At 26.9% G+C, this 17,283-nt stretch overlaps 1 protein-coding gene across 1 annotated transcript; it reads right to left on the bottom strand.

Annotated features, from left to right (window-relative positions):
- Positions 1-409: 409 nt before the first annotated feature.
- Positions 410-13,892, bottom strand: MKS88_005115 (WD repeat-containing protein; the record flags this gene model as incomplete). Its single annotated transcript, XM_067218348.1, has 3 exons — positions 410-649; positions 1,126-9,371; positions 9,398-13,892. The coding sequence occupies 3 exons, from the start codon at positions 13,890-13,892 to the stop codon at positions 410-412; spliced, it is 12,981 nt and encodes a 4,326-aa protein (XP_067071490.1).
- Positions 13,893-17,283: the final 3,391 nt, after the last annotated feature.

The raw sequence follows: 17,283 nt of genomic DNA, 5'->3' as shown, positions 1-17,283 counted from the left end.
AAGCACTTAATTTTATGCATCTTTAACGCATTTTTTTGTATGGATATGAAGAAAAAAAATAAAAATAAAAGGAATAAAATAAAATGAATTAAAAAAACATGTACAAATAAAGAGCGTGTTCTGTCTATTTCCAAAAGCAGAACTTCCTGCACATTTTATTTGCGCACATATTTTACCTTTTAACAGACGATATAACATTTTATAATTAAAAAATAATAAAAGCACAAACAAAGAAGTAAATGTTAAAAACCTCTCAATATATGAACGAAAATCTTAATCTACATTTTCGCATAAAAAAAATTATGTATGAAGTATTCAGACAAAATAAAGAAAAGATTAATTAGCAGGAACTTTAATTTAATTCATTTTATAACGTAAAAAAAAGGGGAAAAAATAAAGAATACGTACTTTAATAATAATGAAAATTCAATTTATAACAAAATGTAATGTTGCTGAGTAGAACTGCAAAAACAGTTATTTCAAAATTATTATTTTTTCCTCGTACGTATATTATATCCAACCCGGCAATGAAAAAATTGCTTTCATCATCAGTATCTTTAGGCTTACCAACAGGCAACCTTTTGAGGTTATAATTTACATTATTTACTACATGTTTTTTTATACTGCATGAAATGTCTTTGTTGAAGCCCTACAAAAAAGAAAAACAAAAATTACAATGAAGTAGAATATGTTAACATCCATACAATTGTAAATGAACAAAAATGATCCTCACAACATCATATATTTTATGAGAACATTTTATTTTGTTTAAAAAATAAATAACTGTACGTTTCCCCCCTCTGTTCATGTGTACATTTATTTATATACAGGTGGTCTTGTATATACAAGTACATTCAAGGTATATACAAGCATTTAAAGATGTGTAGCTACTGGGGGCAGGGATCTACTCGTAAAGTGGATCTATACAAATATATTCGGCAATCCCGTATATATATGTAATCATAAGCATGTGCAACCATTTTCACGTCAGCGAACAGTCGTACATATATATACATATATATAAATATGTACGCATGTACGTATACACGTGTATGTGCATGCTCGCGTGGACTGAAACGCTCCCTTTTTCACGTTAGTTATCTTAAGTTTTTGTTAATTCCTTACCGGTATGAGTTCTTTTCCTATGCGTTCGGTGAACAAGGGTAGAGAGAAGTAAGGTATGAGAAAGTACGAATTTGTGTAAACACACTTGTTTACAACATAAATGAATATGGTATTACTATACTGATTTGCCAGCAGTACACAAGATTTTTCATAAATAATTTTTAAGAAACTAACTCGTGATGATTTAAAAGCTGATGGCAATTTATGTTCTTTGGGCAAAGATTGAATAGATATGGGAATAAATTTAGTTGTAAAGAAGTTTTTCGTTATTTTTGTAAACTTAACTTTCAGTAAATACAATTTACGTTTATCTGCTGATAATATTAAGTATTCATTCAGTTGTTTCTTTTCTGCTTTATTAACTACTGGGTAAAAAACATCTTTATTTTTATTTACGCAACAACATAACTTTTTCCCTTTTCTTTTTTTGCCTTTCCTTTCTTCCCCATTACACATATGCGAATACAGATATCTTAAAGTAGATATATTTACCATTAGTACATTTTGTTCATATTTGGGTAGTAATAAGAAAAATAATTTAAATGTTGAACTCTCATATGTAATATTCGAGATGTTCAAATGTTCACCATTGTAATTAGGTAAAGTAAATTCTTCCAGTATACTAGGTGTTATTTCTATCCTTTTTGGGTTAAGAATATAATTTCTTATTTTAATTATATCTTCATATATTTCCTTTCGGGTTAGTACAAACTTTTGATTATTTTTTTTTTTAAATAAATTGTGCGTTAAATGCATATAGAAAGAATATTCTTCCTTTGACATATAAGAATTTAATAATTTTTTTTTCTGTTCATCAATTTTCGTTTCATAGGTACTACTACTGTCATCCTTATGTAGTAATTCACAATTTTTTAACGTAACTAAATAAAATATTTTTGCAACCTTTCTATTAATATAAAAGTTGTTATTAATATATTTTTCTTCAAAAATTAATTTTCTAACTAAATAATTCCTTAATTCTTCTACATTTACTCGTACGATAAAAATAATTGTTCTTGGGTTTTTAAAGTTTAAGCCTTTTTTGCCGTTGCTATTGGTGCGACTTATTCTCTTCTTATCCTTGCAAATGTGTATATCGGTTTGGAATACAATACTATGCCGCTGTCCATTCTGATGTCCATTCCGTTGACTACTCAACTGACTACACATATTACCATTATGGTGCACTTTCTTTTCCCCTGTGGACTGATCATTCTTGTAATCCCCATTCTTCGCACATGTGCCTCCTCCATTTTTCAATTTGTTCTTCATTACATATTTTACGTTAACTATGATTAATCCTTTTCCACAAAATTTGTACATATTTTGCAAAATATTTATATTTTGAAAATAGTTAATTTTATAATTTTCTTTTTCAGAATTCAAAAAGCATATATTATAATATTTATTTTCCCGAAGCAAAATTTCTTTTAAGTCTCTCTTCTTTAATGAGGGCTTTTTATCGTGATCATATTTGCTATATTTCTTACGTTTTAACTGTTTCAATTTTTTCATCTCTTTTGTCTTTCTTCCTTTCTTTTTTCCTTTCCTTTTCCACTTTTTCTGCTGAGCTTCATTTACATCCGAGTTGAAGGAGTCCGATGAATAAAATTCTGTCTTTTCCTCCTCTTCAAAATCGTTAAAAAAATTTTCAAGAATGTCATTTTTCGTGTACTTCGTTCTTTTATCTTTAACGCCCACATTTTTTTTGTTCGTGCTCATATTGCAGCTATAATTACGGTTACTATCTATATGATTTCTGCTACTACTTATATGATTTCTGCTACTACTTATATGATTTCTGCTACTACTTATATGATTGCTGCTACTACTTATATGATTTCTGCTACTACTTATATGATTGCTGCTACTACTTATATGATTTCTGCTACTACTTATATGATTGCTGCTACTACTTATATGATTTCTCCTACTACTTATATGATTTCTGCTACTACTTATATGATTTCTGCTACTACTTATATGATTGCTGCTACTACCTTTGTAATTTCCAGTCACCCTGGTGCCATTATTGAACATGTTGTTCTCCTTAAAATACTTGTAATGATTAATAATTCTGTTCATGTGAGACAAACTGATAATATTATTTATAACATTGTGAAAATTTGCTACGCTACTTTTCATAATAATAGTGTACCCTTTACTATTTGAGAAGCTCTTATTCTTGCTATTGTAATCATATGCACTGTTCATACGCTTATTATATTTGTTTTCTTCCTTCTGATTAGTTGTAGGAAACATCGATTTTTTCCCTTTCCAACAACTGCTTCTCAAATTGCTTAACAATCTTTTCTTTTTTATCAGCTTTAAGTAGGATTTGAAATGTTTACTAACCCTATGCATGTTACCATGAACCATAATACAATTGCTAATACCACCATTACTCCGATCACAAGCAGCCACACCACTGATTGTTCTGTCTTTCCCACTAAAATAAACGGAATAATTTAATAAAATTTCATTTAATATTTTGGACTCTTGATAATTCCTAGTTATGTGAAAATTGAAATAAAGATCTGGCTTCGTGGCCTCATATTTATTTATATGGTTAATTAATATCTTCCTCTTTATATGATTATATATATCTTTGCAATATTTCATATCTGCATACTGATTTATAAGTTTTTGAAAAATTGGAATCCATTTTCTCACCTCATCATAATTTTTTCCTATTCTTGATGAAAAATTTGAACTAAAGTCATTTCTTATCTTTCGGGCATATTTATAAAATAGTGAATTTTCATATTTATTTCTTTTTATATAATCATCATCTGATTCATCCGAGTCTAATTTGTTGTACAATCGATTTGTCTTTCTTTTTGCTTCATTATGCATGGGGTATGCTTGATTATATGATATATTACTGTTTTCAAAATTTTTGTAAGAAGAAAAAGTAAAACGCGGTTTTTCTACTTGCCCTGTTTTGTAACTTATCATATGAGATAATGAATTTTTTTTGTACGATTTTTCTTCATCATTAAAATTTTTCAAAGCCTGTTCATCGTTACTGGAAAAATCAAATTCATAGTCAGTTAAGATACAAGAATATGTAGTAAAATTTTCTTCCTTCAATTTTATCTTTTCCATTTCATAACAATTACCATCATGCAAAGGATAAATTAAAAGATAAGGTTTTAGCAAATTTCTGGAAACATATTTCATAGCTGAGTATATTCTTTTTATCTTTTCTTTCGAATAGCATGTATCGGAGCAATTATTCCCTGTTAATATATCTAATACGCTTTTTATAGTACTCTCTTCTACACATTCTGCTTTTTTCAAGTTCATTTTATACAAGTATGATGTAAGATTATTCAAATTAACTGCCTTATTTTTATTAATACTATTAAGAAAGGTACACCTAAATAATTGAAACAACGAATACTTTTCAAAAAGGGGTAAAAAATTGTTAAAATCGATATTACTAAATGAAAAGTAACTTGAATAATTAAATTTTGCACCCAAATAAAATGTCTGATTCTCAAAAAGTTCAACCAATATATCAAAATCGCTAATATATTTTTTTACAATAAAATCACCACTCCAACCCATTGATTTTAATTTCTGTTTACATACAATATTGTTCTTTTTTTCCTTTTTCATTAGCTCCTTTTCAATATTTTCTTTGTACATTTTCGTCTCATGGAAAGGTTTTTCAAAAATGGTTTTCCTTCTCAAGCAGTACGTTTTGATTCTTCCCCTCGGTAAGCAACCCCTCAGGTGGCAGCTGCTCGTTGAGAAGTAATTATTCTCATTTCTAATGTTATTCCTACTCCTAACGTTGCTGCTTCCTCTGGAGATGCACCGGGGATTATCTTTCCTTCTCACATTTGGGGGGAAGATGTAATCGTATATGTTGAAGCTTCTGTCTAGATCATAATTTTTGACATTGAATGGATTCCATAGGACTAGACTTTTATCAACTGAACATGATAACAGAAAATTATCATCTGGAGAAAATTTGACACAAGGTATATTATGTTCATGATGTTTTATAACTATTTCGTAAAATCGTGAAGATGATTCAAAAAATAGTTTGTACAGTATATCATACCAATCGGCTGTATAAAAAGTAACATTAGAAAATGTCCAGAAAATTTCATTTAATAACTGTTTTAATGAATACGCTGGACTACTTCTTAATTTATTCAGAAAACTTTTTTTCAAAAGATTACGTTTATTCATATTATTAATATTATTACTATCATCATATGGAAAGTACTTAACATATTTCTCATCGTAAAAATAATTTCTTACTTCTTTTGCCTTATAATGTATAAATGAGCTAATATTTTGGTTGTAATATTTTTTTATTTTCCTTTCACTAAAATTTGAAGTTTTTTCGAACTCTGTATCTTCTTTTAAAGCGGTATAATTGTTCCTTGTTAAGTCATTATCGCGAGGGAGTTGGTTAGATGTATTATTATCATTATTCAACATACCTTTTTCATCTACTTCTAACGAATTCACGCGTTTCATAGGCCGATCAGCATGTTTGGAATTGTAGTCATTTATCTCCAGTTGTCCTTTGTCTTCTTCTTTCTGCTGTGTCTTCACCTTCTCCTTTACGCTCTCTTTCACGTTCTCCTTTAACTTCTCTCTTTCCTTCCCCATTACCTCATCTTCCCCCTCGTTATATTCGTACCAATTTTCCTGTAATAGCACTTTTTGTAACCACTTCGACTTTATAACAGTATTGTCATTTTCGTTGTTGTTCTTTCTCCCTCTTCTATTTAATCCTTTATTTGTTCCATTTGGAGATAAAAATATGCCCTCCTCCTTATCATTAGAATATTCATTCGCACTATGATAAATGGGATCAGGCTGAAAATCATTTATACGTAATGTTACAATATTCGTGTTACCATTAAATTTTTTTTTCCTTTCCTTCAAAAATTCTCTTTTCAAACAATATTTTGTTATCGGTCCCTCTTTATTCTTTTCTATGCAAACATTACAATTGTTGGCATATAAAATTGAATGTTCCTTTTTCAAAAATTGATACGCTGAAGTAAAATTTATTATATTACTTTCTTCTAAGCAAAGATTTGAATATTCACATTCAGAACATTCATCAGCAGATTTTATTATTTCATTAAAATCAGAGTTTGTATTACTTGAACAGGAATAGTAAGATTCATCAGACAATTCTAACACGTCTACACTTAAGTTTGAGAAAGTATTTTTTAAATTTATTGTGTTCTCACCATTATCTAAAAACGGATTAATTGTGTCTACTTTTTTCTTTATCAGATAACAATTTTGCATGTATTTGTAACTCGCACTATTATAACTCAATTCAGTCCCTTCATACACATTGCTGAGATCACTATTACTTATGTAGTTATTTTCATAATTCGGAAAAGATGGTTTTTCAAACGGAGTGATAGCAGATCTTATGGATTCCGAACTACGAGAAAGAGGCCCTTTAAACTCACTTCCTCCCATAAATGAATTTTCATTTTTTATTTTATTTTCCTCGTGTTGTGCAATTTTCCGCGTTTCCTGTGCATATTCCACTTCTTCCGCTTCCTCTACTTCCTCCTCTTCTCTACACTTTTCATACATTATCCCATTTTTTTCAAATTCTTCCTCTTGTGCCTTATCAACGAGGTATTCTTCATTTTCCGTATATAAACCCTCGCATATGATAACAAAATCGTAAAGCACTTCTGAATTATTGATACAACTTAATAATATATCATCTGCGCTCTTTGACAAGGTGTATATATACCTTACTGTTGCATCATATTTCTTGTTTTCACAAGCAAGTTTCAAACTAAATGGAATTTCATAAAAAAGTTTATTCTGATTTCTCCTTTTGACTTCTTCCCTTTCTTTGCATTTTAAACTCTCTAATTTGTTCTCATTTTTTATGTTGTCTATATACAATACAGGTCCGTTTCTAAATGTTCCATTAAACAGATTGTTATTCAAATTTCTGTTTATATTAAATTCTTGAAGCAAACCAGCTACATACAATTCTCTACTATTCATAACATTTCCATCAGCTGGCATATTGTGTGTGTCTACAGATGTAGAGGACGTATTCCTATTTGTAACTCCTGTATTTAATGTATTGTTATATATAATGTTCAAAAACATAAAATCGTTATCGCTGCGAAATTCGAATGCATTTTGCACGTTACTGCTACTGTTGCTGTTATGGCTACTATCGTTATTGCTACTGTCATTATAACTAATATCATTATTACTAATATCATTATTACTAATATCATTATTACTAATATCATTATTACTGATATCATTATTACTGATATCATTATTACTAATATCATTATTACTAATATCATTATTACTAATATCATTATTACTAATATCATTATTACTGATATCATTATTACTGATATCATTATTACTAATATCATTATTACTAATATCATTATTACTAATATCATTATTACTAATATCATTATTACTAATATCATTATTACTGATATCATTATTACTAATATCATTATTACTAATATCATTATTACTAATATCATTATTACTAATTTCATTATTGTTAATTTCATTATTATTACCCCCATTATTATTACTACTATTGCTGTTATTATTTACAACATTTGCAACTACATTTGTGCTCGTGTTTATATTATCAAGATTATTCGCATTTATCGCAATCCCCAATATATCTGCATTTGATTCTCTTCCATTTAAGCTAAGTCTTAAAATGTTATTTAATATTCTATTAGAATATAAATTATTATGAATAGATGGAGTTCTTAAATTTATACTTCGAACATTTGAATTTCTCAAATTTATACTTCGAACATTTGAGTTCCTCAAATTTATGTTATGAACATTTGAATTTCTAAAATTTGAATTTACATTATTAGGAGTTCTTAAACTAAAACGATTTGAGTTGAGTGATCTCGCATTTAAACTACCCATATTGAACCCTCTCAAATTTAATATTTCCGAGTTAGGAGATCTCAAATTTGAACTTCTTGAAATGGGAGTTCTTAAATTTGCATAATAATTGCTATGAGAAGGATTCATGTAATCTAAATAGACATCCATCTCTATATTAGTATCATTTCTTCCAGAACCATTACGATCATTTCTCGAAGCGGCATTGAGTATATTATCTAAATTAACACTTGGAAGATTACTTAAACGAGAACTAAGAATATTGCTTAATCTAATATTCGGAAGATTCGTTAAACTAACACTAGTCATGTTAGAGGCATTATAGGCATTTGACGCATCAGGAATGTTAGAAGCATCTAGCGCGTTTGACGTATCAGGAATGTTAGAAACTTCCGCAGCACTGGAAACATTATCACGATCATTAACACTATTTGGAGCCCTTATATTGTAAGTGCTCAGAGAGCTGTTAATGTTTAAAAGATTTTGGGTAGCGTCCACCATCGTACTTATAAACCGATGGGTGCTCTCATTTATAATATCATCCGTAACATTATCACGAGCGCGATTAGGTCTAACATTATTTCGTATATTATTTAAGAAATTATTTCTCAACATTCTAAAATTATTTAATGCTCGAACAAGAAGACGACCACTATTTGAAACATCAGAATTATACCCATTTCTTATAACTCGGTTACGCGTATGCAATAAATTTTCGTTAATAATTCTATTTAAATGACTTGTATTTTGGATACTTGTATTATTTATGGAAGACGAATGAAAGGCTCTGTAATCCACGCTGTTATTAAGTTGTTCTTTTTCTTCAGATCGTTCAGATGAATCACTATTATCTGATTCTTCCTTCGAATTTAATGAAGAATTATAATTCAATATTATACTCTTTATTTTTTGTTTCCTTTTCCTTTCTTGACTAATGAAGTTTGAATAGTTTTCATTTAATTTATTTACCTCCATCTCAATAGTATGTTTTATTATTCCACTCATATGCGTTTTATTTGCAATGATACTTTCTAAAGTTTTTTTTCTTTTCTTTTTCTTTTTTCGTTTTTGTTTATCTGAACTGTTCATATTATTACTCATTAAACCTTTCTTTCTTTTTTTCCTTTTCTCGTTATTTATTTCAGCCTTATCATATAGAAAAGAATAATAAACACAGTTCTCTTCTCCTAATTGGCCTGATGGGCTATCAGATAAGGTATCTGAGCATTCCTCTGCTGTTGCATTTGTTAAATGTATGGTATCTAACATGTTATTATTATGATCTCGCAATTCACATATGATTAGTATTTTTTTTTTTTTTTTTCTTCCTCTGTTTGTTCTCTTTTATTATAACCATTCTGATTTTTTAAATATAATAAGCCTGGTGTTGTGTGGCTTTGTATATATTTTATTACATTTTTTAATTCATTAATATATTTGGAAGAAGTGTTCTCATAATGATACTTTTTGTTTTCTTTACTTCTCTTTTTGTCTAGAATTATATAAATAGATTGTTCATTTGAGAACAGTTGGGGTGTATTGAAAAAAGTAAAATTATGTCTGTCTTTAATAAACTTTCGAAATTTTTTACTTATACTTTTTAGTATCATATTAGCTCTTTTGTAACTGTACATGTACGTAAGACATATTATTTTTTTTTTGCACTCTGAGAAATTATTGTACAGAGGCACATTATTATATATATTATGGTGCACTTTATAGGACGGAAGTAATATATAATATCTTTTTTCTATTTCCAACAAATTATACCTTTTTTTTGAGCAATATATTCTACTTTTATCCTCATTATTAAATGATTCTTCACCACTACTCTTGTTATGCAGGTATAAATTCGAATTAATTAATTTAATCTTTTCATTATACACCATTTCGTTTTTCTTATAAACATCTCTTCCTTTTTTTTTTTTAAGGTATTTACTAGCTTTATCCTCTTTATTTATTCCGTCTTCATTTGAGATTAGCATATACTTCATTTCCTCCATCGACAAATTTCCCCGTTTTATCATTTTTTCTTCTCTTCCAGTTCTACTTTGCAATGAACCTTCATTATCATTTAAATAAAAAAAATTTTTACATAAATATTTCAAATACCAATTTTTTAAAAAATTCTTATTATTAACTACTAGTGCATCACGACTGAACAACTTTATATTAAAATATTCATTTGAACCATATCTTTTTAAATATACCCTTTTCATTTTATTTATAATCAATGAAATATTATCAGGCGCATTCAATTTCTTCGTATAAATATTTTTTGCCATACATGCTTCTTTTAAGAATATATGAATTGAGTCACTTGGAAAATTATAAGATATGGTTAGTAGAATATTTTTCAAATTTTCTTTTCTACTAGTAAAAAAGAGGGTTAAATCGATCGGAATTTTGCTCTTCTTTTTAAGAATGTTCCTTATCATTTTATTTACGTGCGATTCGTCATATTTTTTGTAAGACATATTTGACATTGTAAAATATGAACTTTTCTTTTCCGAATTATCACCAACTCTGCTGTCATGCAATGTGCCGGTATTCTTTCCAGTATTGTTTTTTCCGTATTTTTGGTCATTTTCTAATTCCAGCTCGTCATTAAAATATTTAATCTTTAACTTTCTGCAAATATGTATATAGTCTTCATGTAATGAGCAATTCAGGTCCTTGTCATTTGTTACCGCGTTAACCGCTTTCACTGCTTTAACTTCATTAGCACAAGGAAAATCATAACAATCAAATGAGAAAGGTGATACTGCACGCTGGTCTCCTTTTACTTCTGCACTTTCTTTTCTTTCGTAATTTTCGTATATATCATCATTCTGTAAATGATAATTGAAACCCTTTTCTTTTTTTCTTTCGAAGGGAAAGTTATTGTCCAAAAGGTCGTAATTATTTCCATTATTATTATTATTATTATTATTATTAATATTATTTTTCTTATTTGTATCTTTTCTTTTCTTTTTTCCCCCCCCTCGCTCATCCATAAGATCCGATAAATAATTACACACGCATGCATTAATATCACTGTCCCATAAATTTTCACTCGATCTACTTAATCCTCCTTTTTTTCTTTTTTTCTTCTTATACTTCTTATCATTTTGTAAAATATTATACGATAACTGATTTTGCGTATTTGAGTCACGAATATTTTCTACATCATTTGAATTATTTTCAAATTTTTTTCCTTCATAAAGATTTAAATATATGACCTGTTCAGAATATTTCATATCATTGTTGAACTGGCGCAAAAAATGTTCTTTGTTTTCATTGTTATGTTTGTATTTTTTGTTTTTTGTTTCTATTTTATTATTTTTTTTTTTTCTCTTTTCTCTTTTTTTAATCAAAAAGCTTTCTTTTTCATCATCACTACTATTAAAATAAAATCGATCTTTATCATCACGCGGAAACAAATTACTTACTTTAAATTTATTATACACAAACATATTTTTAAAAAAATTATATGCTTCATCATAGTCATACCTTTTCCTAAAATAATAAAAATTGTTCAAATTATATATATTTATGTTATGTGTATTCGATCCAATAGCTAGTAAATTTCTTGTAAAATTAAAAGAAATGGCCCACGTAGAAGTATCTGATTTAGCATACATTTTGTTGTTAAATACAATGTCTGATTGTAGGTATATATGATTATATTTTAATATTTTATCGTTATGATCAACATTAAATAAATTGAAAGTAAATATATTAAATTGTTTCCATATACGGTTATATTTTATTTTAGTGGACGGATCTAAAAAAGCTTCCAGCTTTTTACTGTATTCTTCATAATACTTATGTTTTATATATAACTTGCAAAAATTAACAAATTTTTTTCTTTCTTCTTTTAAAGTATTTAATCGATCTATATATAACATATATTTCTTAATATTTTCATTTAAATATTCTAATTTAATATTCCTATCATCACCTTTATATTTTTTTATATTTATTTTGTACTTCTCTGAGGGGATATTAAAATTTTTATTCCTACCGGAAGTAATGTTATATGTAAGGGGGCTACTGCTATCGTCACGCATGGTTCTATTTACTTTTGTATTTCGTTTTTCTCTCTTCCTGGGTTTGTTCCGCTGCACCTTCTTTTTCTCCTTCTTCTTCTCTGTCTGCTCCCCCTCCGCCTGCTGCTCTTCTTCTTTTTCCTCTTGCTTGTGCTTCTTACATTTCCTCCTTTTTTTCATTACCAAAAATGTATGTGCCTCTTTATGCTCACCAAGTTTTATCCCCTTTCTTTCATTTTTATGTTTACGTAATTTCGACTTACAATTTGTAAGACTATCATTTTCATCATCACTTGATGACTTAATATAACTGTTAACAAATTGATTATCCTGTCTAAAAGAATTTATATAATCATTCTGTTCATTTAACTCTACGTTATTTCTTAAATTATACCCTATGTAAACATTATTAAACATTTTTTTATAAAAATTAATTTCTTCAATTTCCCCTCTTGTATCATCATCTAAGAAGTAGTTATAATAATGTTTTTTAAAATTTTTCCTATTTGTTCTTTCTCTCAAATGACTGTTCTCTTTTTGGCGTTGTCCTTTTTCCTCTCCTGCTCCTTCATTTCCTTCTTCCTCTTCCTCTTGTGTGCTTTCAAAACTGCTATACATATCTGCAATCTTAAATTTACCTCTTTTGGTCTTATTGCGTATATTTTTATCTATTTTGCTATTAAATACATTATAGCTTCTATCCTTTGGACATTTCAACATACATTTGCATTTAATTCTGTATAGACCTTTTTTATGAACATCATTCGTTAATACTCCTTTTTCACGCCTCCATTTTTTATTGACAATTTTTTTAGATACATTTTTGTTTTTCATTTGTACAAAGGGATATTTCACGTCATTCCTTGAATTTGCATGTACATTTCGATTACTAGCTATTAATATTTTATTTTTTATTTTTTTTGATTTTTTTGTTTTTTCCATTTCTAATTTGTGCAAGAGAATTCTTCTCTTTTCTTTGACCTTATTTTTCATGTAGTCAAAATTAGTAACACTTTTCGATAACTCAAACATATCAAGGAATTCATTCGAGTAGTTTTCCGTATATTCATTATTATATATTAAATTTAAAATAAAATTGTTTTCATCTATTTTCAACTTTTTTAAAAAACAGTATGGGTCATTAAGAAAACTATGAAAATTAGGGTTATAAGGAAAATATGGATAATACAGCTCACGAGTCATAATTTCTTCATATCTTTTACAATCATAAAGCTTTTTTTCTAATATATGCTTTAGCTTTTTTTTAATATTTATACATTCAACAAATTTTTCAACATAATATATATTCGTATCTTCTGACCATCCAGCAGATATTAATATACTTTTATCGAAATTTTCTTTTTCTTCACATTTTATATTAACATATCCTTTAGAGTACATATGGGGTGAAAGAATTAAACAAGGAATTGGAACATTCAACTTTTTTAATTGTAAGTCTTTTTTAATTTCTTCGTAAACGTATCTTATTTTATTCATATTTGTAAAACCGCAGTTACTTTTTCCTATTTCCTTTTTATTAAAATTTCTAAAAACATAACATTTTTCTGTGTCATATTTTTCATTTATATAAATATTATTATCCGTAAAATCTTTTAACTCAAATATATATATATATTGACCGTAAGATATAAATATCAATTCATATTTCTTACTTACGCATAGTAAGTTCAGTGCAAATGAAACAAATTTGTGTTCAACACTTTTACTTAGGTCGAATGAGGACCGCAAATGTACGTTGCACCTTTTCAACGTCTTGACATTTTTCCAAGGGTTGGCTCTTCTTTGTATTCCTGTCATTTTGTGTGCACCCTTTTATAGCTTTATTTCACCGTTTTGTTATATCATTATTTCTCTACTCACCTGATTTTCCCGCTCTTAAAACAATCATGTTAATTAAAGAAACTGGAGAAAACAGACACATCTATAGACTTTAATACATATACATGTAGCACATATGTACATATGTATATATGTAAGTATATATATATATATATATAAGTATACGTAAATATACATGTACACTTAAGTTTCTTTTCGAAAATATGCAGAAATTTTACTTGTAATTAATTTATAATTAACAAAATCAAGCATAATAAAGATAAAACTGGCAATATGAGATAAAATTCCATTCACATTTTTTTATAAATATGAAAAATGTTCCTAAGAATTTTATGTGTACTTTTTATTTTTTTAGAGGACTGAATCATAAAAATTTATCAACGCAAACTCTTAAGAATACGTAAGAGCCGGAATAACCTATTTTTTTAATTTTTTCTTTTTTTTTTTTTTTTTTTTGTTTTTTTTTTTTTTTTATTTTTTTTTTTTTTTTTTTTTTTTTTTTTCACATTTGTAAGCTTTGTTATTTTTGCCCCTATTTTTTCTTTTATCCTTTCTTTAACTTATCTGTTTTGAAGAAAAAACAAAAAAGTATTGTATCCAGTTAACATCATGTTCGAGGAATATACTTTTTTTCTTTTCGTTTAGTCATTTAACGTGTATATGTGTACGTATATGTGTATATATATTTATATGTGTGCTAAAAATTAGGAAATGTATCTAATTTTTCTTTTTCCTCTTATCATTTAAATCTTATTTAAAATAATGAATAGAGGTTACTTTATTAATATATTTTCTTTTCATTAAAACACACAAAAAAAAAGAAGGTATTTTCTTTTGTGATTTTTCCAAAGGTGAAGAGATAATAATTGTGATTCGTTCAAAATCACATACATGTATGTATATGTATATATGTATATTTGTATATATGTATATATATATATGTATATATATATATATATATATATAGATATATAGATATAGATATATAGATATGTATTGAGTACGTATAAATATACGCAAGCATATTTGTACACTAGTATATAAAAATATAAAATGGTTACCAACAAAAAAAAAAGAAAAAAAAAATTTGTAAGTTCGTTATTTATTGGCACGTGTGTTCTACTGTGTATGGTATATAAAAATAAAAACCACTTGATTCATTTATATAATTTTTTTTTTTTTTTTTTTTAACTTGTTCATACATAATAATTTGTATATAATAACAGAATAGATTAATCATGTCCTGCTTGAATAATAAAGGGATAATGGTTAGAAAAACTGTAACACCATTTTATTACACTGTTTTTATTTTATTTATTTTGAAAAAAGAATTATTTTTTCCATTTATTAAAAAAAAAAAAAAAAAAAAAAAGAGGGAGAGAAGTAATATGTTTTATTCATATATATAAGTAGCATGATAACATTTGACGATGTTCTTATTACTACGTAAATTTAGCTTTATTAGAAAAATTTATATCTTAAAAAAAAAGGAAAAATAAGTATCCTCTTAAAATACATATTAATGTGAGCAACAGTTACATATATAAAATAAGGTTTTTCACAGTAAAGGAAAATTTATAAATTACCCTGATGTGTTTGCATGCTTGTATCAAAAAATATATATATATATATATATATATATATATATACATGTGTACATATATAGGTGTACATATATATGTATACATATATGAGTTCATCTGTATATATTACCGTCTTCACGTGAATATATGGAGCTAACACTTTTAGCGAACTTAATGAAATACCATAATGTATACATACTCAGCAAATTTTTTATATATTTAATTTAAACTTTTTTATTTCTTCTTGAATGAAATATGAGAGTTATTATGATGTTACTAACTTTGCGTGAATTGTACATGTAAATATACAAATACATACGCAAATACTATGAAAGTAGAAAATACATATACTTTTTTGGAAATCACAATTAGCCTTAGTACAACTAAGTTTCCCATTTGGCAGCACAATGAAATATGTGCAACTATTATTATGAGTTCCTTTTTAAATATAGAAAAAATAAAACGACATTAATTATGGAATAAATGCAGTATATATATAAAAATATTTGCATTCTTGAGTTTACAATTATGGGTGCTTATATTTTTGTATTGTTCACCAAAATGAGAAAATTATAAAAATATATGATGATGATATTACATATACTCCTTTTTATCCGCTGTTTTTTTTAAAAACACAATTTTCCTCCAAGTTTTGGGTTTTTTCATTTTATTGTTAATAAAAATTAAACTCAATTTATTTTGGAAAATATGGAATAATCAATTTTATTTTTATAAAATGCTAACGTACGCATCTACACATAAAATAATTACACAGTGTTCTGATGGCACAATAAATAGTTCAAGATATTGATAAGTCATGCATTTTAAAAAATGTATATATATCTTATACTACAACATTAATTTTGCAATAAAAATAAAAATATTAACTTTATGAAAAATATTTAATATGTTGGAACATATTGCATAAAATAATAATTTTTACTTTTGAAAAAAATAAATTTTTATAGATGTAAAAAAATTTTTTTCCCTTTTTTTTCCAAAATAACGCTTTTTCTAACAGTCTGAATGCTTACAAACCGTAATGTTCTCTAAAATTACTTTGGCGACAAAGGTACATGTTAATATAGTCAAGTACAAAATATAGTGTAGTCACCCGCATATGGCTTATATTGTCTGTTCCACATATTAAAACTCAATAAATATTTCGCAAAATCCTTTCATCCATTAATAAAATTGGTTTCCTTTTTTTCAGGAGCAACATATTTCACATGCATACGTAAGTATGTACGTACGTATATATATATAAATGTACATATATATAAACAAGTATATGTGTACATTTGATTGTTTATTTGTTCACATACATACGTGTATATATATGTATACTCACATGTACATGCATGTCATTTTTCTGGTACTCTTCCAATTTTCCCTTCTCAGAGGAGAATAAAAAAAATTGGTAAAATTTTAAAACCTAAGAAATTTACGTTTTTATATTTTAAATACGAAAATAGATAAGTTATTTTATGAATTTATGCATAAATGAGTAAAGCAAAGAAGGAAAACTTTTTTTTCTAAAGATTCATGCACTTTATGGCATAGAAATATAGACTATCGAAAGTAAAAAAAATAAAAATAAAATAATAAAAAAATTGTTATAGTATGTACTATATTCACAACTTTTCGCATATATTTATGACGCTTCATTGCATTTCACAGTATTGCTATTTGTGTCAAGAAAAAAATATATTTTAAACAAATTTTGCTGTTATCTCTTCCATAAAAAAGAGGAATTAATCACTTAA

This window comes from Plasmodium brasilianum, chromosome 13 (genome assembly GCF_023973825.1).
Source record: "Plasmodium brasilianum strain Bolivian I chromosome 13, whole genome shotgun sequence".
NCBI lineage: Eukaryota > Apicomplexa > Aconoidasida > Haemosporida > Plasmodiidae > Plasmodium > Plasmodium brasilianum.
Note: the sequence above shows the minus strand (reverse complement) of the source record. Positions and strands in the feature narration are given on the sequence as shown.